Source organism: Eleginops maclovinus, chromosome 13 (genome assembly GCF_036324505.1).
Source record: "Eleginops maclovinus isolate JMC-PN-2008 ecotype Puerto Natales chromosome 13, JC_Emac_rtc_rv5, whole genome shotgun sequence".
NCBI lineage: Eukaryota > Metazoa > Chordata > Actinopteri > Perciformes > Eleginopidae > Eleginops > Eleginops maclovinus.
This window is the reverse complement of record NC_086361.1, coordinates 11,866,702-11,890,175: the sequence shown is the minus strand read 5'-3', so window position 1 is coordinate 11,890,175 and position 23,474 is coordinate 11,866,702. Positions and strand designations below refer to the sequence as shown.

The following is a 23,474-nucleotide window of genomic DNA, read 5'->3' as shown; positions in this document are numbered from 1 at the left end:
TCAGAAATCAGTGAGCGTTATCTGATGAAACCTTGTCGCAAGGAGAAGGCGTTCCATGGAAACTGATTCCTGGTCAGTTTTGACCAGGAATCAGGGTGTTCAAGATGAGCTTCCTCTAAAAGAGAGGCCAAAAAGTAAACAGAAATCGAGGTAGTAATGTTAGCTAGTGGCAGCAGGGATGAAGAAAACAGTGTGTTTTTAAGAAAAGCCAGAAGACAATTAACAAAAGAAAAAGGCAAGGTGAGTAAGGACAAAGTTTCAAGATAACTGTGGATCGTCTGTGTGTTCCTGTCATTGGTTATTAGCAGAGATAGAGCAAGCTAGCTTAAAGCTAACGTTGAAGCCAGCAGAAAAGGATAAAAACAATCGTTATGGAATTCAACCTCTGGCGGCCTAAATAGCGGTTTAAATAACGGTCTAAATAGCGGTCTAAGTAGCGGTCTAAATAGCGGTCTAAATAGCCTAATTTTATTATAATCCCCAGTATTCTTCTAACTCATGTAATGCTGGTATTTATAGCTTTCCTCAAGCCCACTTCTCTTAGCTTTATCACGTTTAAGCTGTCGATTTTTCATTAACATAAGGATGAAGTGACGTGAGAGTAGATCCCATATACTACAAGTTAGGCTTTAAATTGAATTTAGCACGATAACATATATAGTATATCAAGTAAAAGGTAAGTAATAGAGCTAACAATTTGACTTTACTTGGTATTACAGCTGCATTACAAGCGATACAGTCCTCTTTAATGTTACGGTTCAACCTGAGGTAAAGGACCATTATCTATGAATAACTATTACATTTTAAAAAATGTCATACAATTCATGTCACTCACACATAGCAGTAAGTTTAAATTATAAATGCCATCTAAAGTGGTAATAAACAACTGTATAATATTTGTCTATTAAAACATCTTGTTGTGGAATTACATAGATTAGTTTGTGATTCACTTTTGTCAAATTTAATCCACAAATTGTGTTATCTTTGTAAACAAACATGCTGATATATCCGTTAATTTACAAGAATGTTTCCCCAATTCTCGTCTGACAAGATGGAGATGCTATGTTTCCGCTTACCGGGCCATGGGGACACGACCCTTAAGCACCTGAACACACTGAGGGCCCGCCAGCACTTCTGTGACATCACTATTGTGGCCAGCGACAACCAGATCTTCAGGGGCCATAAAGTTGTCCTGGCTGCTTGCTCGCCTTTTCTAAGGGACCAGTTCCTCCTCAACCCCTCCCCTAAGCTCCAGGTACGCACATTTTAACAAACACAATGTCCTCCTGACAACTCTGTTGTTGTGTCTCTTGTCAAAGTGCTTATTTATGTTATTTGTTTCAAATTTGTACCTAGGTGTCAATGCTGTACAGCTCCACAGTGGTGTGTGATCTGCTTCAGTCTTGTTACACTGGCCTTCTAGAGTTTAACCCAGAGGAGATTGTCAACTACTTGACGGCTGCCAGTTACCTACAGATGGAGCATATAGTGGAGCGCTGCCGAGGAGCCCTCAAGAAGTATGTGCAGCTAAAAAACCCTGGTCCAGCAAAGGTCAGTTATTCGGAACAAGTTGATACACATGTTGTTTAGTGTTTTCTGTGTCTTTGACTTTTCCTGTTATTCAATGTAACAAATGTGAGAGACTTAACTGTTATTCAAAATGCATATGTAATATCTGAGTTCTTGTGTGTTGCGATGACGGATGATTTTCAGTTCTACATTTTGTACACACACTAACTTATTCTAAGCATTTCCATAGCTTGTATTAATGCAGTTTTGTTTAGTTTTTAGCAATAGCATAATTTTTTTCTGTTCCTCTAGATGACTTCAGAGAAGGGCCAGACTCACCCTTTAATTGTCAGCGGAAGCGTTCATTCTGTTGCATCTCCTCCTACCAGCCAACCCTCCCCTTTGCATCCACATAGTCCTGTTGTGCGCTCAGTGGAGGAGAACAGCGGAGACATGTCTGCCCAGGGAAGCAGTCAACACTACCATGGCAGTCCCAATTTGGACGAGCCATGCATAAAGGTTTGTGTGCAATAGAAAACCTAGGACCAGTGTACTGTTTGTTTTATTTGCAATAAAATGTACAAATCCAGAGTTGTGATGTCGAGCTTATATAGAGATGAATTTCTATTTTTTTTGTATTCTATAATTGTGATTATGTTGAGTGTTAATGACTATATCAGACTTTTGGACTGTAGGTTAGACAGAACAGGCAATTTTAAACATCTCTGGGGAATTTTGAGTGGTATATTTCATTTCTTCTAAAGCACTACACTCCATATTTAGTCTTCATTCTCTGTTACAGGTTGGTGCACCAGCTGAGGAGGAAGAGGCCCGACAGGAAGACTATGATATGTTCAGAGTGTACATCTCAGAAGAGGATCAGATGAACAGAGACCTGGAGGAGGAGAGGGGAGATCCCTCTGAAGGAACACAGGATACTTGTTACCCAGAGACTGAAGGTGTCGTGATTGGAGAGGGCGGTGAATATGAGCTAAATCCAACAGAAGATGATCTCAGCACTGGGGGACTTTCAGCTGAGGGGCTCCGCGCTTTCAGACGCAGGCTTTCTGAACCTAAAAATGGGCGGGGTAGAGGGAGAGGCAGGGGTTTTAGGAAGAGAAGGTGGGTGTCATCACAGGAGAAAAGACTTCCAAACATGGGTCACAACCAGGATTTGTGGTACCTAGCAACTGCAGGAATGGGAGATATTATGAGCATGGACTACAACCAAGAAGGGCTTAAGTCAGGAAACGTCATCTCCGTTGAACCCCCACAGTTAGACTACAGCATCGGCGACGTTAAGGGGGAAAGGGTCTCACCAATGGGCGGCAACAGTTTGACCCAGTATGCCCTGGAGGAGTCTAGTGGTGCCGGTGAGGGAAGTTCAGGGCTGACAACTGTCGGGACAAACAAGGGAGGGGATGAGTCTGTCGCGGTGGTGGGATCCACGTCCAGTGTATCTGGGCCTGTGATCTGCGAGCACTGTGGCATCACATTCCCCTCCGCCCACTCCCTAGCCTTCCATTCCCGCACCACTCACCTGCTCTATGCCTGCCCCTGCTGCGGCAAACACTTCCACCACTCTGCCAACCTTACCCGGCACATGGCCGTGCACCGAGGTAGCGGCAAAACTCACCAGTGCCCCCTGTGCTATAAGACTTTCACCCAAAAATCCACACTGATAGACCACATGAACCTCCACAGCGGCGAGCGGCCACACCGCTGTGCGTACTGCCACGCCCGCTTTGCACACAAGCCTGCCTTAAGACGCCACCTGAAAGAGCAACACGGAAAAACAACAGGGCAGAACTCTCTACATGAGCAAGAGGAGAGGGAGAGAGCTGGTGGAACAATACGAGAGGAAGAGCAGGAGTGCCTAGTTACTGAACAAATGTCATTAAAGATGTGAAAGAATTGTCTAGACATCTAAAAGCTACATGGTTGCCTACTGCAGTAACATTTTGCAGAGCAACAAGTTCAGTGGGGAGGTTGGCCTGTTTGTAGATATTGAAGGAACAGTTAACCCCTAAGGATAGAATTCCCATTTTTCTTCTCACTTGCAGTGCTATTTATCAGTCTAGGTTATTTTGCTGTAGAGATGTCTTCTTTCTCTCGAATAATGGAACAGGATGGCTTTCCTGTTCCATTATCCTGCTGTTTGTGGTGCTCCAACCCAAAAAAAGATAGTTTTAGAGTCTCAACAGCAATTTCTCTTGAATGATCTTTAGTCAAGATCATTTACAGACCTTGTTGTGAGCAGTTTTATGAAAGCACTGTCTTCTTTTACCAAACCAATTATGGGTGAACTGTCCCTTCTTAAACAACAGCTGGCAACTGACAGAGATGCACCTATAAAATGTCAGACTGTGAAAACAAAAATGAAACATGTTTAAAACATGTTCAATAAAATGACTGAACACATTTCAAAGAAAATATGATGTAAACCAGCATCAATAAAATTATTTGGACAATTTCCTCTAAATTACATATAAAAATCATTCAATGGCACAACATTAGTCTACCCACCCAGATGTGGTGCTGGCAGAGGGACACCTCCCTTGTTCTCCTGTAAATGTTGATACACCTGTTTGGGGTGTTGTGTTAAAACATTCAGAATAAATAGTTACCCATAAAGTTGCTTAACTCCCGACCCTTTCGATGTTGAAAAGTTGGTATCAAATAAATCTGTTACTAGTTACTACACATGTAAATGCATACATACATCTCTCACAATTGGTTTTTGCTGCTTACTCACTGAGTTTTGATACAAGGATCATGGAAATCTCACTCAAGGTAACAAAGCATTTTATTTGTTATTGTGCTCCAAACTGCATCTCTAGTTTCATGAGCCAAAAAGCATTACATACCAACCATGACAAATTATTTATTCAAAGAGACAACAGATTATATTGTATTTATGCTGCAACACAGAAGCTCAACTGGCTGATGTCATTCAAAATAACATTCAAAAGCTATAATCCAAAAATAAAAAATACTTTTTTTTCATCACAGGAAATCTTCACTGTACACCACTTGATTCCTCTTGTCCCTGTAGGAGCCTTTAGTGCTGTTCTGCACAGCTGTGAAAGAAAAAAAAAGACAATTGTTGGAGGTTAACCCACAGCTGTGCAGATACACAGGGCTTCTGAACGAATAAATAAAGTGTAAGAGCGCCATGTTTACCCAGTGAAGCCCAGACAGATTTGCCTGTGGCAGCGTCCAGCATAGGCTGCTTCCTGGCGATGCTCACTTTGACGTGAACGTCTCCCACTGTGGCTCCATTCAACTGTGAGATAAATACAGCATGGTTAGTTTAGAGGGGCCGCCTGCTTTGTATACAGTCTTCATGAGCAGGGAATTCCCACTACTAGTGATGACGTCATACCAATTTATCATGCCTTCAGTATCTGCCGTCTTCAACAACAGACTACATTTGTATGGATGTTCTTTGCTTAACGTAGCCATCTCAAAAATATCACGCCTAAACTGTCAAATACATACTTGTATCCCCTTAAAAAGAAATGCATGGCCTATGGCTGCACAATTAATCGAATTTGAATCACGATCACGTTTTTGGCTTCCCACGATCAAAATCGCGTGATCGAGCGATATTTTAGATGTGTCATCCGGTTCATAGAACGCTCAGTATCAACGTTTCTTTCCAAAGCCAATCTAGCGCTTCTAGCGAGTGATGGAGAAAACAAGCCTCGTATACAATACAATACACAATACTGGGTTTTCGTTTTAAAGCGGAGGCTTTTGGAAACGCTGCTGGCCCCGGGGCTGCTGATTAGTGTGGACAGGCAGAAACGCAGACTTTTGGAAACGCTAACGTAGGCACCCATGAGCGCTTTCTGATTGGGTCTTATCGATCACGAGTATCCTTCTCTTATTCGTCACGCTCCTACCATGTGACCCTTCCTTACCCGGAAAAATTCAAATCAGCTGGGTATCGAGTCGGGTCGGATCAGCCTTGACTACCAGTGGTAAACATGGATAACGAAGTAAAAGCGCTGTTTACCTTGTGGTCTGTGGTAGCAGTTGTTGTGCAGGTAAATTCTGCATTTTATAACGCTGCAGCTGCAACCGGCACGCGCATGCCCAGTATGCGTGAATGGTCACGTTTTCGTTTTAAAACTCCGGATTAAAACGAAAACGCAGTAGTGTGGACGAGATATAGACCTATTTTATTTTGATGCACAAATGTGTACATTAGCAGGAATGTAGCACCTGGATGTGAAAGCAGTAATAATGAGCCTTTGTGTCAATAAAAAATGTTTTGGTTAAAATTTAACAAATAATCGTGATAATTAATCGGGATCTCAATATTGATTAAAATAATCGTGATTATCATTTTGGCCATAATCGTGCAGCCCTAACATGGCCCACAACATTGTCATAGAAAACGGTTGCTGCATTTAATTACGACATTTTCACAGATAGAACACCAACCTCAGTTACAGCCTGGTCTGCAGACTCCATCTTCTCAAAAGTGATAAATGCACAACTGGAAAGAGAAAAGCAAGAAAAATAAATCACTTCTGGTTGTTGAACAAAACTGTAACAAGAGAAGTTATACAGTGTAGTTAGAGTGTATTAGGGTTGTGGAGATTCAACTCAAATTGTGTTTTTGATTCAGTACATTGTTGTGATCATTTCAGGATCTCCTCCACTGTGGACTGATGAAGGCAGTGTATAATATTATGGCATGAAAGCAGAGAAAGGATTATCAACTGATGGAACTATGTAAACATGGGATGAAAGATAACATTTAGTCATGCCTAACTTGCATGAATAAACACTTTTTATTGAGAATTATTTTTAATTCTCTGAGTTTTTAGGGTGGTGGTGCAAGGTCTGTAGGGACTTGGCTTGGGAACCGGAAAGCCACCGGTTCAACTCTCCAAAATACTAAGTGCTACTGAGTTGTCCCTGAGCAAGGCACCATATCCTACACTGCTCCCCGGGCGCCGTACATATGGCAGCCCACTGGTCCTGACACTAATGCAGAATGTAAATGTTCTCTCTTTTGGACGATTAACGGTTCGATGAAGTTTAAGTTGTGCATAAAAAGTTAATGACACCTGTAACCTAAATTAAATTTGTGTGTTTAGGCTAGCTGCCTTTTTATCTTTCAGAAACCTGCCACAATGTACACATAACATGTTAAGACTAGTATTTTGAGGAAACACAACCATTCAATAATGCTTAACACAACTTTGACTCAAATGTGTAGGATAACTTCATCAACAGCAAACTCTAAGTACATTTAGAAAAAAATCCATACAGACCCGTAGAGATTGCAACCGTAGGTATATTAGGTAGGGATGAAAATGCTGTGCACAGTTCTTTAATGGTTACATACTTGCGTGGGTTGTCCATGGAGAGGTCAATGATGTTTCCATGTTGAGAGAAGGAAGAGCGCAGGCTGTCCTCTCCGAGCCCAGAGCCGTAAACATACACCGTATTCCCCTTTCGTACCCCTCTCCGCTCTGGGTATGAATCTGACCCTGAAAAATAAAACATGGGAGGCCGAGGTTAACATTAGAGTTGGAAAGTTGTATTTGTAGAGATATCTGTGCTCCCTGTGGATGGATTATCTTATTGCTCGGTTACTCACGTCTGAACGGTGCATCTCTTTCTCTGTCTCGTTCCCTGTCATGTTCTCGATCCCTGTCTCTGCTTCTGTCCCTGCTTCTGTCCCTTTCTCTTTCTCTGTCACGTTCCCTTTCCCTGTCCCGACCTCTGTCTCTCTCTCTCTCCCGGTCTCGGTCCCTTTCTCTTTCTCTGTCCCGTTCTCTATCCAGCTCTCGTTCCCGTTCCCGATCTCGCTCTCTCTCTCGCTCCCGCTCCCGGTCTCGTTCTCCGTCTCTTTCTATTTCACGGCTGGGCGGCATGCTGCCTCCTTCCTCCTCGTCCCGGAATCTGTCTCTTGAGCTGACAAAGCTGCGGGGGGCATACAGGGGGAAGTGATGTTACACCCATATATGTTCACTTTCTTTTTATTAAACAGGTTGTTTAGCTTTTTTATTGTTGCTTTTGAGACATTACCTCTCATACAGTGGCCTCCTGGATCTTTTCCCAGCCTATGATAAGCACAAATATGATAACATCAGAATAAGCTGTATCTTTTTTCCCCTCAAACTCTTTGTTGCTTTTTAGACATTATAGTGTGCAAATGTATAAGGTATGTTCATGGTATGGCATATGGGCTTGTTTTAACTCTACTACAAGGAGTCACCAATGACAGACATTGTACATAAGCTATTTACCTCTAAGGAGAAAACCATAGTTTGAATAATATTTGTAATTTTAGGTTGTGATGCTATTTGAGAAACAAACCTACAAACATTGAATACCCCTTTTGTGCAAAAAATCGACACATTTGTATGTTTTAAATAAACTATACCTCAAGTGGTTCTTCATCTGTAGAGACACTCCTTTGAAAAGGTAAGAAAGCAGGAGTTTGGCCTTTCTCAGGGTCCTAAGGCAGATAGAGAGCGACAATTAAACAAAATAACAAACAAAGCAAGAAAACAGGTGAACAACACCATCTATGAAATGACAGCTTACTTTGAGCTTTATTTCCAGCATTCGAGAGCGTTTAAACCCAGAGTTCTTGTTCTCTGACTTGATGGCGCTGATGGCACCCGTCTTGATGAGCATCTTTGCTTGCTCTGTGGCTGTTGCCGTGTCAACGACAGGCTGGTCTGACAAAGCTGTTATGAAGTGTAATGTTAGAAGCCTGAATATCGTAAAAAAGGTTGATTGAGTGGGTATTAGTATACAAATGGGCCTGGAGGTGTTTAAAGTTTGTCAACCAGTTACTTGTTAGTATTTATAGTCGGAACATTTATGATTTACATTACTTGTTCCGTGTACCTACTGTGTTTTAATTGTATTATTAAATTATTGTGAACATATTTGCACATAAGATCATAAAGTGACATTGTATAAATTGAAGTGATTGCTAGATAAACAAATTGGTTGTAAGTAAACACATTGTGTAGTTTAGTTAGCAGAGCGAAAGAAAAGGCTGAAGTACTTGAAATGGAGTAAAATGCACTTACTCCGTTTTAAGCCACTCTGGTTTGTCTGGTTGGTTGAACTCTGTTTCTTCAAAGCAAGCAGGGCCTTTTTCTGAAAAGAAAAGGAAACAAGAAGTTAATGTTAAAAAATATATATGTTTGTAAAACCTACTTTTTTCAATGGGGTTCATTATTTAGCTAATAGGGATCCTTTTATAATACATTCCTAATGTAACAGCAGTTTCCATTTATTTACCTTTTTCTTTAATTTAGCATATTTCTTTTGCAGAGCCTCTTCTTCCTCCGTCAGTGAGCTCGGAAACACCACCATGACCACAACAGCTAAAACACAGACGACTACATTAACAGGTGAACACATATAGTTGTTGTTATACGAAGTAGGCTTTAACATTTTTAATTACGACCCGTGCACAGCTGCTAGCGTAGCTAAGCTAATAAACCACGCAAAAAAACGACTTGCATTAGAGAATACAGAAGTAGTTAGCCAGGTCAGACCACATACAACGTAAAAGTCACTCTTTAAGAAAAATCAATGCACAAGTGGTCTTTCGAAACTATTTGATATATAAAGTAAGAAGCTCTATTTAATTCATTCACTCACCAAATTCAAACGGTGGCTCCTTAACAATAACACGGACGCGTAAATATGACGTAGCAGATCGGTGCGTTTTTTTAATTTTATTTTTGCAACAACCATAAGCAAAAACATTTAGTGATACACAAACAAATAATTCCCTTCTGTAAAATATCATAATCATTGATATGTTGTATACAGCTTTATTGAAACGTTTAAAGTTTAGTTTTTATTGGAAATAACGTTTAGCTAGCTTAGTAGCAACTTCCGCTTGTCAATTTCAGCAACGTCCGGGCCGACTGCAACTGTGGTTGGCAACTTTTAGCTTTCACTTGTGAGTGGGAACATGGACAGAATAAGTAAGTGTGGCTTTTTCAATATAATGCAATCCTGTAAATTATTGTTGATATTGAAACGCGTTTAAACTTGCTAATAGAGCTCACTGTGTAGCTCGTGTGATGATGTGGCTGGTTTTGTGGGAAAGGGGCATTAGGGTAGCTGTCAAACAGAGATCCATTCAGAATCCTTATTGTTTAATATTTAAATAATTACCCAGGCTATCACGATACTAAAGTTAGCTTATGATTCTTCAGTTAAAATGAAACTTAAGTTGCATTGCTCCGTGACCGATGTTCTGTATTTTGCAACTCTCTATGTTGTGAAATATTATTAGACCAGCAGTGAAATCTCCCTTACTTGGATTTTCACAAATAAAACACACGGATTCACAACAGTAAGGAGTGCAAAAACAGCGGCTCTGTAGCTTTTCAGTGTACGTATAACTGCCCTAAAGAGTTATGTTAGGATTTGCTTGCACAGGGCGCATCTTCCTGGCCTCATTGTGTTTGTTCAGTCTATTCATCCTCTCTGTGTGGTTTCTCTGCAGATGTGCCCCCCGCGGGCCCCATGGACCTGCCGCTGTCCCTGCTGGAGATGGGTTGCTCCGGCAAGTTTGAGCTCATCACACACCCTGTACCTGACCAGGCGTTAGCTCCACATAGCACGGTGAGTGTACAGCAGGGTGATTGTACATTAACCATAATTAAGTATTAGGTTTGAACATTTATTTAAGGGATTCTTCTGTTTTATACAAATATTTTTATGAAGAATCAGCATTTTTCTTTTGAAAGTCTAGTTTTTTTCTATCACTTCCATTCCATAGATGTTATGACTCCAAATCATTGCAGCATTGTATTATTGCAATATCCTCCGTCATGTGATCCAGTGACTCTAAATTCACACATATTATTACTACACCAGAGAAAAGGACAGATCTTTTTTAAATTGGATTTTAGTCCACCTTCTGTTTTTTTTATTATTTTAATGAAAAAAACAAAGTTCCAATGGAAAACTGCTTTTCATACAAATACTTAAATTGAAAGTGAAATAAAATCAAGGTGTGTTTTGGCTATATGTTTTAATGTGGGAAATAGATAAACCTAGGATGTAATGATTACATGGTATGCACCTGCTGGCTCACTAAGTCTCTGAATATCTGATCTTGTATTCCCCTCCGCAGCTCCCTCATGGACTTCCTCCCACCAGCCTGAGCCTGGAGACAGAAGTAGAGAAACAGTTTTTACGGGACGCTGCCTGGCTTCCTATTCATGACACTGACTTTGCCTTCCAGAAGTTCCTCAAGTAAGTCTTCCTGTAAACCATGTAGTTGTTGCTATATATATATATATATATATAATATATATATATATATATATATATAGGCTTTGACATTGTAAATAATTAATGTTTTTTTGACAATTTACCCAATATGTTCTTTAGAGTATGTGCAAGTTGCTGGAGTTTGATATTGATTAGACAATGTAATACTCTTACCAATTAAAAAACAATATTTACAATCCAGGCCAAAGCCGACCGAGAATCAACCATAGAATAGCTCGTCCTACAACTTTAACCTTTAATCTTTTATGTTGCCTTATAGTATTCACTTGATTATAAAGGACAGGAACAATATGAAAGTGTTTAGCTGCTGGAATTATAAAAGAGATTTTTCAAATGTAGTGCTATCAGATGTTAAAATAAAAAATAACTAATAAGTATTACCAATACGGAGGAGTTAGTGATACCAAGGGTTCATTTTAAATGCTTTCATAAGATTTTTCTTTAAATAATCATATGTATCTGAATGAGATGTTTTACTGCTGTCTTCCCCAGGGTGACTCAAAGAAAAGTTAATGTCCACTCTCTGATCAAATGCTCTCCGTCTGCACTTCACTCCGGTGTCTCTGTCGTTAGAGATCCAACCACAGGGATGCTGCTGGACTTCACAGAGGTAGATCACAAATACACCGGCCTCTCGCTCATTAACGCATAATAACAAAAATCTCATTCAGATTAAGAATACTTGAATTAACGTTTTCTGATATTTTATGGACCCAACCAATTATATTTTAACAATAAAATAATGTTGCTTGTTTTACCCTTTATGTCATAGTCTTTTAAAATCAGTAAATTAAATGTTCTAACAGAAAAGAAGATGTAGTGGTATGACTAAATTATTGAAGAATCGATTCATGATCACAACACAATATTTTGGGTCCGTTTGTCTTTAACTGTTCTTTAGGTCTTACTGGAAAACACTAGCCTGTCAGCAAAGAACTCGCTTTCATTACAACGCCAACCTGGTCCTCCTGCAGAGAGCTTGCGAGGAAGCAACACTAATTACCCCTTCCTCCCCGGTGAGATAGATTCATTCAAAGCATTTTCTCTTAATGCCTTCCTTTAGTTGGGAGCTAGGTGTTTTCATTTTGTATTTATTATCTAACAATATATTTGTTGTGATGGTGATCTTCATAGGAGGAATGGAGGAGCTTACTCTGGAGCAAATCAAGAAGAAATCTGAGCTGGAGGAGGACATAGACTTTGAGAATGGTGATTTTTAAATGATTAGTTACAGTGTTGAAAGGTAATGTTGACACTTATGTTGTTTTTTCAGCTCTTAAAGGTCAAATCTGTCAAAAAAAATGTCCCTTGTAGATTTACTCAGAGTGCCACCTGGACTTAAAGTGGGGATGGATTTCACGGACAAAGGTATCATATCATACTTTCCTAAAAAGAAATCCTACAAAGGTAAAAAATATGATTTTTTAAACCTTTTTTTCTTTGCTTATTTGTATCCTGAAGAAGCCAAGATTGCAAAGGCTGAGGTCAACCTCATGTCCCTGCTGTCCACATTGGATATAGCTGACCTGCAGCCTGAGGCAGAGGAGAAAGAGGAAGGCAAACGAAGTGAGGACACTCCAAAACTTCCCAGGACAAACAGCCTGGAAGACCTGGGAGTTAAGGTGCTGCAGTTTGCTACATGGACGATTACTGGTGGTTGACTTATGACTTATCTGTGACATGTGTCATTAAATGCATGTTGTATCAAACTCACTCTCTTAGTAGATCAAAAACGTGACATGATGTCATAAATAAAAAGAAAATAACAGTCCACAAAAATCATTGTAGATAAACCCCCATATCATGCCAAAAGAGTCACATCTAGCAAGCCTGTGTGCATTAATCAAAAAGAAGAGATGTTGAACAAATTGTTTCGTTTACTTACTTTTATTGAATCTATCAGAATATTTATGCTTAACAGTTATTGTGCTCAATTTCATTGTGAACAGAAGAAGATGTTAATGTCCTGCATGTGTGATCCAGACCCTATGTAGAAATATGTATGATAGTGTCTTACTGCATATATTCTACATGTAGGACAATTATTCAGTATTGCTAATTTTGCCAACCAAAAATCAAAACACAACGTATTGCACTCCCACAGTAAAACCGTCCAAGACACAGTCCTAACTATGTCTCCCCTCCTGTGTCTTCAGGATGTTGTGTCATCCTCGTCTCACTCAGAAAAAGGGAATGATGAGAAATCAAAGCCAAAAGAGAACCCGGAGGAAAATAAGAAATGGGCCATACCTGTCAACATAAGTTCACCCTGCGATGATTTCTATAAACGCATCCCCAACCCAGCTTTCAAGGTTTGTATCCGAGAAATATTTTACTTAAGTGTCTGTTTCCTAAATGCATTCTTCAACAAAACACAGAGTCCTGACTATTTTATTCCAGTTTCTCAATTTGTGTGATGAATGATCACAGCAAACCCCTCTGAGCTTCCTCCTGTGATAACTGATCTGTTTCTCTGCTCCAGTGGCCGTTTGAGCTGGATGTCTTCCAGAAACAAGCTGTGCTGCGGCTAGAGGCTCACGACTCCGTATTTGTAGCTGCACACACGTCAGCTGGCAAAACAGTGGTGGCCGAATACGCCATCGCTCTCTCACAGAAACACATGACAAGGTGTGTATCTGTTGTTACAAATTAATTTGGTCTTCCCTCACCGAGGTTGCAGTGCCAAATGTGGTTCCTGTAAACATTTTTACTAGAGGTTTTTAAATAGACTTCAGCCTGTGCAAAACGTGGATGTTTATTACATTTTGTTACAAATCACGAGTAACTCTGTTAAAATGTAATAATTAATGCAACTGTTTTAATTACTTCATCAAAAAAATGTCACTTATAAGACTTGTTCAGTTTTGATTACTTTTCCAACAGAATGTTTTGAATACATGTACATGTTACATCAGGATTACATATTGACTTGACATTGCAAAATAACCCACCCTTGACGGTGTTGCCCTTAAGGTTGTCTACATATAAGCTGTTTACGTCAAAGAAAATATGTGGATATAGCTGTTTGGAGTCGCTACCACTTTGATTAGTTACTTTGTTTGTAAAATGTCTGTTTATGCAAATCCTATTCTTAACCTTTTTTTCAATCTGGTGTTTTGATAGGACCATATACACCTCTCCAATCAAAGCCCTGTCCAATCAGAAGTTCAGAGACTTTAAGCAAACGTTCGGAGATGTTGGACTCCTGACAGGCGACGTCCAGCTCAGTCCTGAATCTTCATGTCTCATCATGACCACTGAGATCCTCCGGTACTTAGGCTGTTTGTTATAGATATAAAATTAAATGTTTATCTAAAATCGGCAGAGCTTTAAGATGTCTTGCTCATCCTCTCTCCCAGGTCCATGCTGTACAACGGTTCAGAGGTCATCAGAGACTTGGAGTGGGTGATCTTTGACGAGGTTCACTACATCAACGATGCTGAGGTCAGCGATGACAACTACATCCTTTATCTTTCATTCATCTAATTTCCCTGTTGACCTCAACAGTAACAGTGTTCCTCTTCTCTTTTCACTTACCTTTGATTTCCTCAGAGAGGGGTTGTGTGGGAGGAAGTTTTGATTATGCTTCCTGATCACGTCAGCATTATCCTCCTCAGCGCCACAGTGCCCAATGCTCTGGAGTTCAGCGATTGGATTGGGTAGGTGCACTTAATATTAGAGAGCATCTGTCACAAAAAGAGCTAATATTAATGGCACTTGTGTATGTTTTAAACATTTCCCTCACAGGCGTATAAAAAAGAAGCATATTTATGTGATCAGCACAATGAAGAGACCTGTGCCTTTGGAGCATTATCTGTACACTGGAAACAGCACCAAGACCCAGAAAGAGATGTTCCTGCTGGGGGATGCTACCGGAAACTTCCTCACTAAAGGGTACCACTTCTATCATATCTGTGGATATTCTATAGATCTTTTTTCATTCTAGTGGTAAGGGCCTGGGGGGGAATTGTTTAATGTAAGTATCAAGATTCTTATTAAAGATTCTGAGTCACTGAGAATTGGAAGGTTAAAAAGTGTTTAATTTGGCCAGTTTAGCATGGTTTAATTTCACTCTTTATCTTGGTTTTCTCCCTTGTGTAAGTGTTTATGTTCAGTTCATAAAACTAAATTGTAAAAACTCATAATCTTATACAACCTTTATTCTGCCAAAATGTGCCACACCACCTTCATTAGCGCAAAGCAAACTGTATCCTTTATACAGGAAGTTGTTTTTGTTTTTCAGGTACTATGCAGCTATTGATGCTAAGAAGGAACGCACCAGCAAACATGCCCAATCTTTTGGTACAAAAGGTACTTCCCACACTACGGCTAGTCAGGTAAATCCCTTCCTTTCTCTTCCTGGATTTTCTGATCCAACAATTGTCTTGCTTCATTTTGTCATCCTTCTTTGTGTTTTGTCCCTGCAGGACCGCTCGGTGTGGCTCACTCTCCTGCACTTCCTGTCGAAGCGGCAGCAGACGCCGGTGGTTGCGTTTACCTTCTCTCGCACAAGGTGCGATGACAACGCCCGCTCGCTGGACTCCATGGACATGACCACCTCCATAGAGAAGGCCGAGATCCACTCTTTCTTCCAGAAGAGCGTGAGTCGCCTCCGAGGAGCAGACCGGCAGCTGCCTCAGGTAAATAACGGTCGACTTAGCCCTCTGATTTTCTCTTTTTCTTGTTTTATTGTCAACACAAGATGTTAACATTAATGCTGTCCTCTGTTGGTGGTTGTACTTCTGTAGACAGAGCATAGTTCCTACTTGAAACTGCTCACAACAAGGTCTGTGGTTTTTCATCATAAACTAGGTCAGGGTTTAAAGGCACTAGAAAATTACTGCAGTCAAGGTCCACTATATTGGAGATAAGACAGAAATCTCTACTATATATATCTCCAACACTCGACTACGTGGAAAGATTTTTAAATAGCAGTGCAGTCTCTTTTTAAATCTTTAAAAATGAAATCCTTAATGCTGTATAAACAGTTAACACTTATAAATATCATGTTTAGATCTTGCTCATGAGAGATCTGTTGAAGAGGGGAGTAGCAGTCCATCACAGCGGGATCCTGCCTATACTGAAGGAGGTCATTGAGATGCTCTTCTCACGAGGTCTCGTAAAGGTGAGTCAGAGCAGGTCACTAGTACAGAAAAGAAGGTATCATATACCAGCACTTTTTATTTATTTATGTGAAGTATCAAATAGTGTTATACTGGCAAACCAATGTATCTGTTCCTCCGAGCATAATCTGCAAGTAAAGGTTAGCACTAATAAGGTTTAAAATAATAATCCTTCAACTCCCCTCCTAATCTCGCAGGTGCTGTTTGCCACTGAGACGTTTGCCATGGGAGTGAACATGCCTGCCAGAACTGTGGTGTTCGACAGCATCAGGAAACACGACGGGACCGGCTTTAGAAATCTGCTGCCAGGTTTGGTGCTGTTTGAGTGTCTCCTCTTTCATCTGAACAAACATTTGTTATGCTCTTTCATCTCTGGGGATGAATCCGCTCTGAGGGAAAACAGCAGTATTTTTTGATGTTTTCAACTTCAGGCGAGTATATCCAGATGGCGGGCAGAGCAGGACGGAGAGGTCTGGACGCCACGGGCACCGTAATCATCCTGTGCAAAGCTGGGGTTCACGAAATGGGAGACCTGCACGTCATGATGCTGGTGAGGCCCTCTGTGTTTCAACAGCCATCCTGCCACATGGGTTTATCATTTCTTATTGTTTTTATCTCCTTTTGCAGGTTAATATTGAAAAGATGTATAATCTCAGAGCCTCCTGTTTCTTTGGCTTTGTTTAAAGTGTGATGTTGCAGAAAGAGTCATTACTTTAACATTTAAAACTGAGGAATGTTTTAAGACCAGTGTGCTCTTTACCAAAAATAATTCTCCTGCATCTCTAAAAGGAGCTATTATCTTATTGTCAAAAATACAGATGGTGCTCTATCTTTCCAAATCATTTTAAAAGCATGTTAAAATCGACAAACATGTTCAATTAATTATTAAGGGAATAAAGGAGCTTTAAATTATACCTACAATTGCAAACCAGCAGAACAAAAAGTTAGAAAAACGGGTAATATTCAATATTTTTCCTTTGTCAAAAAATCCCATGAAAATGCCAAATCAGACCATTAATTTGTCCTGAGGCTGGAACAGATTCCGTTTTAGTTGTGTCCTGACTTTATTCTCTTGACACCATCATCTTTGTGTGGCTCAGGGTAAACCCACCACCCTCCAGTCCCAGTTCAGACTGACCTACACGATGATCCTTAACCTGCTGCGAGTCGAAGCCCTCCGCGTAACCGACATGATGAGGAGGAGTTTCTCTGAAAGCCACAGGGACACTCAGGTAACATACGCCTGCAGAACACAATACATTTAAAATACAAATTTACTTTAAAGGGGAATTACTACTGTATCCGATTGTGTGCACTTGTCAAGTCAATTAAGGAAGTGGATTGGAATAATATAAATATCCTATTGTTGGACAATCATTTTTCAGCCCAATTATATATTGTGCATCGTTAACACATGTTAAATACTTCCTCTATTTCATCTGCTGTAGGCCAGTGAGAGTAGAATAAGCCAGCTGAAGAAGACGCTGTCCTCCATGCCTCCTCTGGACACTGAAGGCCAGCTGTCCGACATGTTGCCTTACTACCACACTGTTACCGAGCTACGAACAACCACTGAGGCCCTGCAGGTAAACACATTTACACACAACAAAGATCAAATTCTTACTGCTTTAATCTGCAGTTAGAACATTTCATTTTTTTGCTGCCTCTGTTTTCAGCACGCTATTCTGGAGTCTGTCAACGGGTTGAAAGCTCTGTCTGTTGGTCGAGTTGTGCTGGTGAACAACAAGCAGCACCTCAACGCTCTGGGAGTTATCCTACAGGTAGGTGTGTGTGGATGTGCGTGTGCGTGTGTGTTTCATGGTGGCTTGAAGACCAGCAACAGATGAAGCAATAAACTTTCTCTCATGACACAGACCAGACATGTGTAGCAGTGAAGATTGCTGTGCTAAATTTGAACCTGAAATTGAGTTTGTTTGATAGGGACATTTCAAATAATGATCTTTTTATACTGCCTTCAGTGTTCTAAATAACAATTTTCCTGCCTTTTATTAATAAAAATGTAATCTTTGTTTAGCCAGCTAAATCCCAGTGAGGTGAAAAACCTCTTTTGAAAGTTAAACCAGGCTTAAATATTGATGGATGTGTCGAGTCTCAACACATTAATCACTGTTAATTGCTGTTAGGTTTACTCTAAAGTCTTTTTTGTTTCTCTCTTGGATCATATAGTCAGGTATTATGTAACACTTATTTTACTTAGCAAACCAAGGGGATTAAACACATTTTAACAAGTCTCCAACACCAAAAACTTAAATATAATAAATCACATAGTAAACACCCAGTATGACCATGGCTGAGGGCTGTGCTCAGTGGGTAAGAGGCAACACAAGTCTGTTGCAGGGCTGACATACAAACACTTTTTTTTTTTCAAGTGTAACGAAATGGAGCTCAGAGTGGAAACCGAAACATGGGAAAGAAAATGTTCTTGATTCCTTCATCCGTCTCCTAACATCTCCCCCTGTCTTGTCTCCATGCCAGGTGTCGAATGACTCAGTGAATCGCACCTTCACAGCACTTGTCATCTGCGAGAAGGGCAACGAGGAATCGGAAGGAAAAGGAAACAACAACTCTTTCCCTCACCTCTACAACACAGCTCTCTTCATACCTGAAGGTTGGTTGACAGGCAGATTGACACAGCCTGCTTTCTCTCATTATTTCTACCGATATGCCCTTTATACATTCATTAAAACCTACCAGTGAGTTTAACACACGTATAAGCATGTATGATGGTCCACTTACTCCTTTTGTTTTTGTCAGGCACTTGCAGTCACACGGTGCAGAAGTTAAAGCTGCAGGATATATCGGCCATTACAGTGAAAACCCTCAAAGTGATTCCTGACCGGATCATCGACAACTACAACAAGAGGCAACAGCCACGATTCAGGTGTGTGAGAGAGCATGGCTGATGTGTTTATTTAGAAAGAAAAAAATCTAATGTCCTTAAATACATGTCCGATTAAGAAAAAACTCCACCTGTATGATTGTCTGAGGTTATATTACACATTGATGCCTTTTGAGAGGAGTTTCTGAACATGATTAAGTTTGAGAGAAAAGGGATATGATTTCCTTTTTACCTTGTAGTGTGTTTTATTTGACTATCTTTGCTCTCAGTCCTGCTTTACTGCTTATTGTATATATCACAAAACCTAAACTTTTATTTATGTCTTTGTAGCACACCATTGAGCTTATCTTTGTTGGTCTCCTCTTTTTTACTATCTCCTTCACCCTGTCGTCATTAGGCTTGATCCTCCTGGCCAAGCCATCTCCACAGGCAACCCAGGAGCTCCTGCGAATGGCGGAGGCAAGCCCTAGTGGCATAGCGGCGCTCGACCCAGTTAACGACCTCCAGTTGAAGAGTGTCGATGTGGTGGAGGACTCCATGAGGCTCCGTGTGCTACGAGAAAGCCTCAGAGAGTTCAACTGCATCAACTCACCCACGTTTGCAGAGCAGGTGTGTGTGTGTGTGTGTGTGTGTGTGTGTAACCGCTGATAAAGCACTTCTTTTCTTTATGGCGGTTATTTATATATGTTTTAATTCCCTTTTAAGATAAACACTGATGCAAGTGTTTCATTTCACTGTTTGTTAATTCAGACATCAAGTGCGTTTGTTCAGCAATTGAATATTGATGAATCTCATTAACATCATACCCTTACATAACACACCCAACAATAGGCTCCCGTTGTGAAGCCTCCTCTCATTTCTGCATCAGTTTCCTTTTATTATTCGAGAATTTTTTCCCTACAATAATAACGTCAAACAGCCATAAAATTCCTGCTTTTTTGATTACGTATCCTGTCTTCGGTGGCAGCCTCCTTGAGGAGATAAGATGTGAGAGTTGGAGCCAGTTGTTTCTATAATTACCCATGTAGACTCATAGCTGCAACTCATCACTGTCTCCCAGATGCAGTGTGTCATTTGAGCCATCCAATACACACACACACACACACACACACACACATCAAAAAAGCTCTCTCATTACTTAGCAAGATAAGAAGCTCTTACTTGCAGTATCGCAGTCTCCTTTCGTCATTTTACATTCACACCTTTAATGTGTCTTTGTGAAGCATTGTGGGTATTATTAAACGCTGGTTAACGAAGTATTCTCCCACAATGCAAACTGTTAGTATGCAGTAATTGGGGTTAATGTAACATGTTCACCAAGAGAATCCTCTCTGCTGTAGACACTACAATAGGCAATGTCTTCCTCCCTCGGTTATTTGTTGCACTGACATCAGGTCAAGTGCTGCAGTACTGCTGTTGTGTTCTTAAGTTAAGTAACGTGGTTGTGTGTGTGTGTGTGTGTGTGTGTGTGTGTGTGTGTGTGTGTGTGTGTGTGTGTGTGTGTGTGTGTGTGTGTGTGTGTGTGTGTGTTTCAGTTCGCTCGGGTTCAGGACAGGATGAGTGTGCAGGAGGAGCTAGACAGGTTGCTGTTCCTGGTTTCTGACCAGTCTCTGTCTCTGCTGCCTGAATACCACCAGAGGATCAAGGTTTGGATCGCAGTCCTGAACTGTTTTGTTTGTGCATGTTTATTTATCAGAATAAATTCCCTTTCCCAAAGATTGAGATGTATTTGTTGAATCTAATAAATACATCTAATTAATTAAATCTCTGACCATACGCCTATCTTTTGAAATGTATGTTTTAAAGCAATTATTTTTGAATTCAATCCCTTAGCTTACCCTTTAAACACCTATCCACAGAGTCATACTCCTAGGGGGTGGACATGTATGTGCACACATTTTCATTTAAATCTAATAGTTGTCAGGGTAATTTTCTTAAAACCATAAATGTCAGCCTGCTGATTGAAAAAATTGGAGAAATATAAATAGGCAGTCTTAAAATGTCGCAACACAAGTGGAGGACTGACCGACCAACCTAAAGAGAATTGTTGAGATTTTGAGAATTTTTTACAAGTAGAGCTTATTTTAACTCAAAGCTTCTATTAAAGCATTTAATTTAAACTTTAAATATCTGTCATATTGACGGGGATGGCGGCATCACCCTTATAAAAAGAAAAGGTGTTGATTTGGAATTTGATTTCTTTTTTTAATAAATGACGTTTCAAATATTCAGCAAATCCCTAGTCACAATCTACAAAATATTGTTATTGTGATAGAAATGATGGAGTGAATTTAGCAAATAGTTTTGGCGGACGAGATATGATTAAATCTGGCCTACTATTATTTGATCTTTTTATTTTTTAGCAATGCCAAAGAGAAGTACTATTTAGATGAAACTGTTCCTAATCAAACCGTACTCACAGGTTTGTTTGGTCTGCCACAGGTTCTGCAGTCTCTCCAATACGTGGAAAGCAGCGGGGCGGTGCAGCTGAAAGGCCGTGTGGCCTGTCAGATCAGCAGCCACGAGCTGCTGCTGACCGAGCTGCTGTTCGAGAATGTCCTGAGCCCGCTGGCGCCCGAGGAGAGCGCCGCCCTGCTGTCCTGTTTGGTATTCACACAGAAAACACAGGTGGAGCCGCACATTACCAACACACTTCAGGAGGTGAGGAGGAAGGAAGGAAGCATTTCTTGCTTTTATCTCATGAAAAGCACACATTTTAGAGTGACTGTCCTGTGTGTGTGTACTGCCATACTGTGCAGACTCTGCCTCCTCTTAGTGACACACATGTGTGCACACACACACACACACACACACACACACTCACACATTGACACACTTGTACTCACTTTAACATTGTACATCTTCTCCCTGCAGAAAGGACAACAAGAGCACTTCACCTGACTCATCCCAGCCTCTCTCACTTATTAATACACTCGTCCCTCCCTGTCAAATTCGCCTCTGCTGTGTCAGTGTGTGTTGTGAACGGCCCGCTGATACATGAAAGTGCTTTATGAGCGCCTGAATTAGTGATGACCTGAGCTTGGTAGACCTGCCATAGAAGAGCAGTGGTACATTTTGTAGAACAGATTTCTTGAACATCTCCAAGAATAGAGAGAGTAATGCATTTAAAGACTGCTTGTAAAAATCTCTTTCAGGCTTAACCTTTTCTTCTCACCCCCACCTCTCGTTCTCTTTGTGTTTTTCTCTCAGGGCATCGATCGGGTGCTGTCAGTAGCCAAGCGTATTGGAGAGCTACAGAGGGACTGTGAGATACCACAGACAGCTGAGGAGTTTGTTGGCCAGTTCAAGTTTGGCCTGACAGAGGTGGTGTACTGCTGGGCCAGAGGCATGGTGAGGTTTCGCTTCCTGTTATCTCCCGTCTATCTGCCTAGTTCATTCAAAAAACATAAAGAAATTGTCTGCCTCAGTAGCAAAAGGCATTTCCAGCAACCATCAAGCCTCACCTAAACTTTAGCACTACTGAGTGCGCTTTAGTTGGTTCACTTGATTTTGACTCCATTTAAACCTGGTATTAACATGCAATCTGTATCTTGATGAGACAAATGCATCTTAATTAAATATAATAATCTTTTCAGCCTTTCTTCACTTGATCCTGTCTGGAGTGCAGGTGCTTTTCATAGTTGTGGGTACAGAAATCATAGCTAAGTGTAATCTTAAAGATTTTTTTTCTCCGGCTGAATAGGTAACTGATTTCAACAATGTCAATCAGTAGTTTTCAGAATGGGTTAGACTGATTGTTTTTTTTTTTACTTTTTATGTTAGTTTATTGCATATTATACCGTATGATATCCCAAAGCTGAGTGGAGGCTTATTATGTCTAATATTATTTATTCAATCAATTAAATAGTTTAATTGTGTAAAATAATTAGCACTGGAATTTACATGACATTAAAACACATACAGACAGATTATTATTTCCTTCCTAATGTATGCTATAAAACTCTATGTCCTCATCTGCACTACTTTTTTCCTGCTCATGTTGCACCATGTCGTCTCACCCTCCTCCTGTCTCTCTCCCGCTGTCTCCTCACAGCCGTTCGCAGAGATTGCCCAGCTGACCGACGTGCAGGAGGGCACAGTGGTCCGGTGCATCCAGCGCCTGGACGAGGTGCTGAAGGAGGTGCGCCAGGCTGCCCGCATCGTGGGAGACTCCGTCCTGGGGAGCAAGATGGAGAAAGCTTCCCTGGCCATCCGCAGGGACATCGTCTTCACCGCCTCCCTCTACACCCACTGAGGAGAAATGTTGCTTTGTGTGAAAGGTGTGAGAGCGATGGAGGAACATGTGGGGGAGGTGAAGTGATGGTTTATGTTAACAAGAAGTGCTGTATGTGCCTACAAAACACGTCAATGTTTACATGAAAATTCCTGACCATGAAAAAGGGAATGATTTTAACCAACAGGCCAAAGTAGAGACTGTGGGAGATAAATCTTGATTGTAATTTATTGTACAGTAATAAAAAAAAGACATGGATTAAAAAAACATGGATTCTGCTCACATATTTTTATAAATTAAAAATGTTGATGTTTTTTTATGTTTTGCCTGCTTGCATCAGTGTAATTTCATGGCTTCTCTTGACATCCTGTAAAAACCTCAAGGTAAAATGTGCCATCTGAGGACAACATGCGTGAGAGGAGAAACTGAGGTGGTGTCATATCAT

The 23,474-nt window shown here is 40.6% G+C and overlaps 3 protein-coding genes across 3 annotated transcripts; 2 read left to right on the top strand and 1 right to left on the bottom strand.

Moving 5' to 3' along the window:
- Positions 1–4: 4 nt before the first annotated feature.
- On the top strand, positions 5–4,525 carry LOC134874811 (zinc finger and BTB domain-containing protein 12-like). Its single transcript, XM_063899023.1, has 5 exons — positions 5–240; positions 1,052–1,255; positions 1,357–1,551; positions 1,822–2,028; positions 2,312–4,525. The coding sequence occupies exons 1-5, from the start codon at positions 157–159 to the stop codon at positions 3,416–3,418; spliced, it is 1,797 nt and encodes a 598-aa protein (XP_063755093.1). The 5' UTR covers positions 5–156; the 3' UTR covers positions 3,419–4,525.
- Positions 4,298–9,237, bottom strand: nelfe (negative elongation factor complex member E). Its single transcript, XM_063899024.1, has 11 exons — positions 9,160–9,237; positions 8,794–8,879; positions 8,580–8,649; positions 8,083–8,228; positions 7,919–7,993; positions 7,561–7,595; positions 7,130–7,455; positions 6,875–7,019; positions 5,962–6,016; positions 4,693–4,795; positions 4,298–4,589 (listed from the first exon to the last, which is right to left on the bottom strand). Exons 2-11 carry the CDS (start codon positions 8,866–8,868, stop codon positions 4,516–4,518), a joined length of 1,104 nt encoding a protein of 367 aa, XP_063755094.1. The 5' UTR covers positions 8,869–8,879; positions 9,160–9,237; the 3' UTR covers positions 4,298–4,515.
- Positions 9,238–9,294: 57 nt separating this feature from the next.
- On the top strand, positions 9,295–23,346 carry skic2 (SKI2 subunit of superkiller complex). The gene is given in 30 exon segments (XM_063899022.1): positions 9,295–9,491; positions 10,019–10,137; positions 10,652–10,773; positions 11,305–11,422; positions 11,714–11,828; positions 11,947–12,021; positions 12,127–12,180; positions 12,274–12,434; positions 12,969–13,124; positions 13,295–13,440; positions 13,936–14,082; positions 14,172–14,256; positions 14,365–14,471; positions 14,560–14,706; positions 15,056–15,149; positions 15,240–15,452; positions 15,827–15,937; positions 16,133–16,244; positions 16,367–16,485; positions 17,036–17,167; positions 17,384–17,521; positions 17,612–17,716; positions 18,432–18,564; positions 18,711–18,837; positions 19,193–19,223; positions 19,225–19,404; positions 20,331–20,441; positions 21,238–21,456; positions 22,006–22,146; positions 22,850–23,346. Coding segments are annotated over 30 exon segments (3,732 nt in total). The 5' UTR covers positions 9,295–9,478; the 3' UTR covers positions 23,051–23,346.
- The last annotated feature ends 128 nt before the right edge of the window (positions 23,347–23,474 follow it).

Coding starts and splice junctions, on each gene's coding strand:
- LOC134874811 (XM_063899023.1), top strand. CDS start 157: ATGTTAGCTAGTGGCAGCAGGGATGAAGAAAACAGTGTGTTTTTAAGA. Junction 241..1,051: donor TAACAAAAGAAAAAGGCAAG/GTGAGTAAGGAC, acceptor TCGTCTGACAAG/ATGGAGATGCTATGTTTCCG. Junction 1,256..1,356: donor ACCCCTCCCCTAAGCTCCAG/GTACGCACATTT, acceptor ATTTGTACCTAG/GTGTCAATGCTGTACAGCTC.
- nelfe (XM_063899024.1), bottom strand. CDS start 8,868: ATGGTGGTGTTTCCGAGCTCACTGACGGAGGAAGAAGAGGCTCTGCAA. Junction 7,596..7,918: donor CAGATGAAGAACCACTTGAG/GTATAGTTTATT, acceptor TGCTTATCATAG/GCTGGGAAAAGATCCAGGAG. Junction 7,456..7,560: donor AGGAGGCCACTGTATGAGAG/GTAATGTCTCAA, acceptor TGCCCCCCGCAG/CTTTGTCAGCTCAAGAGACA.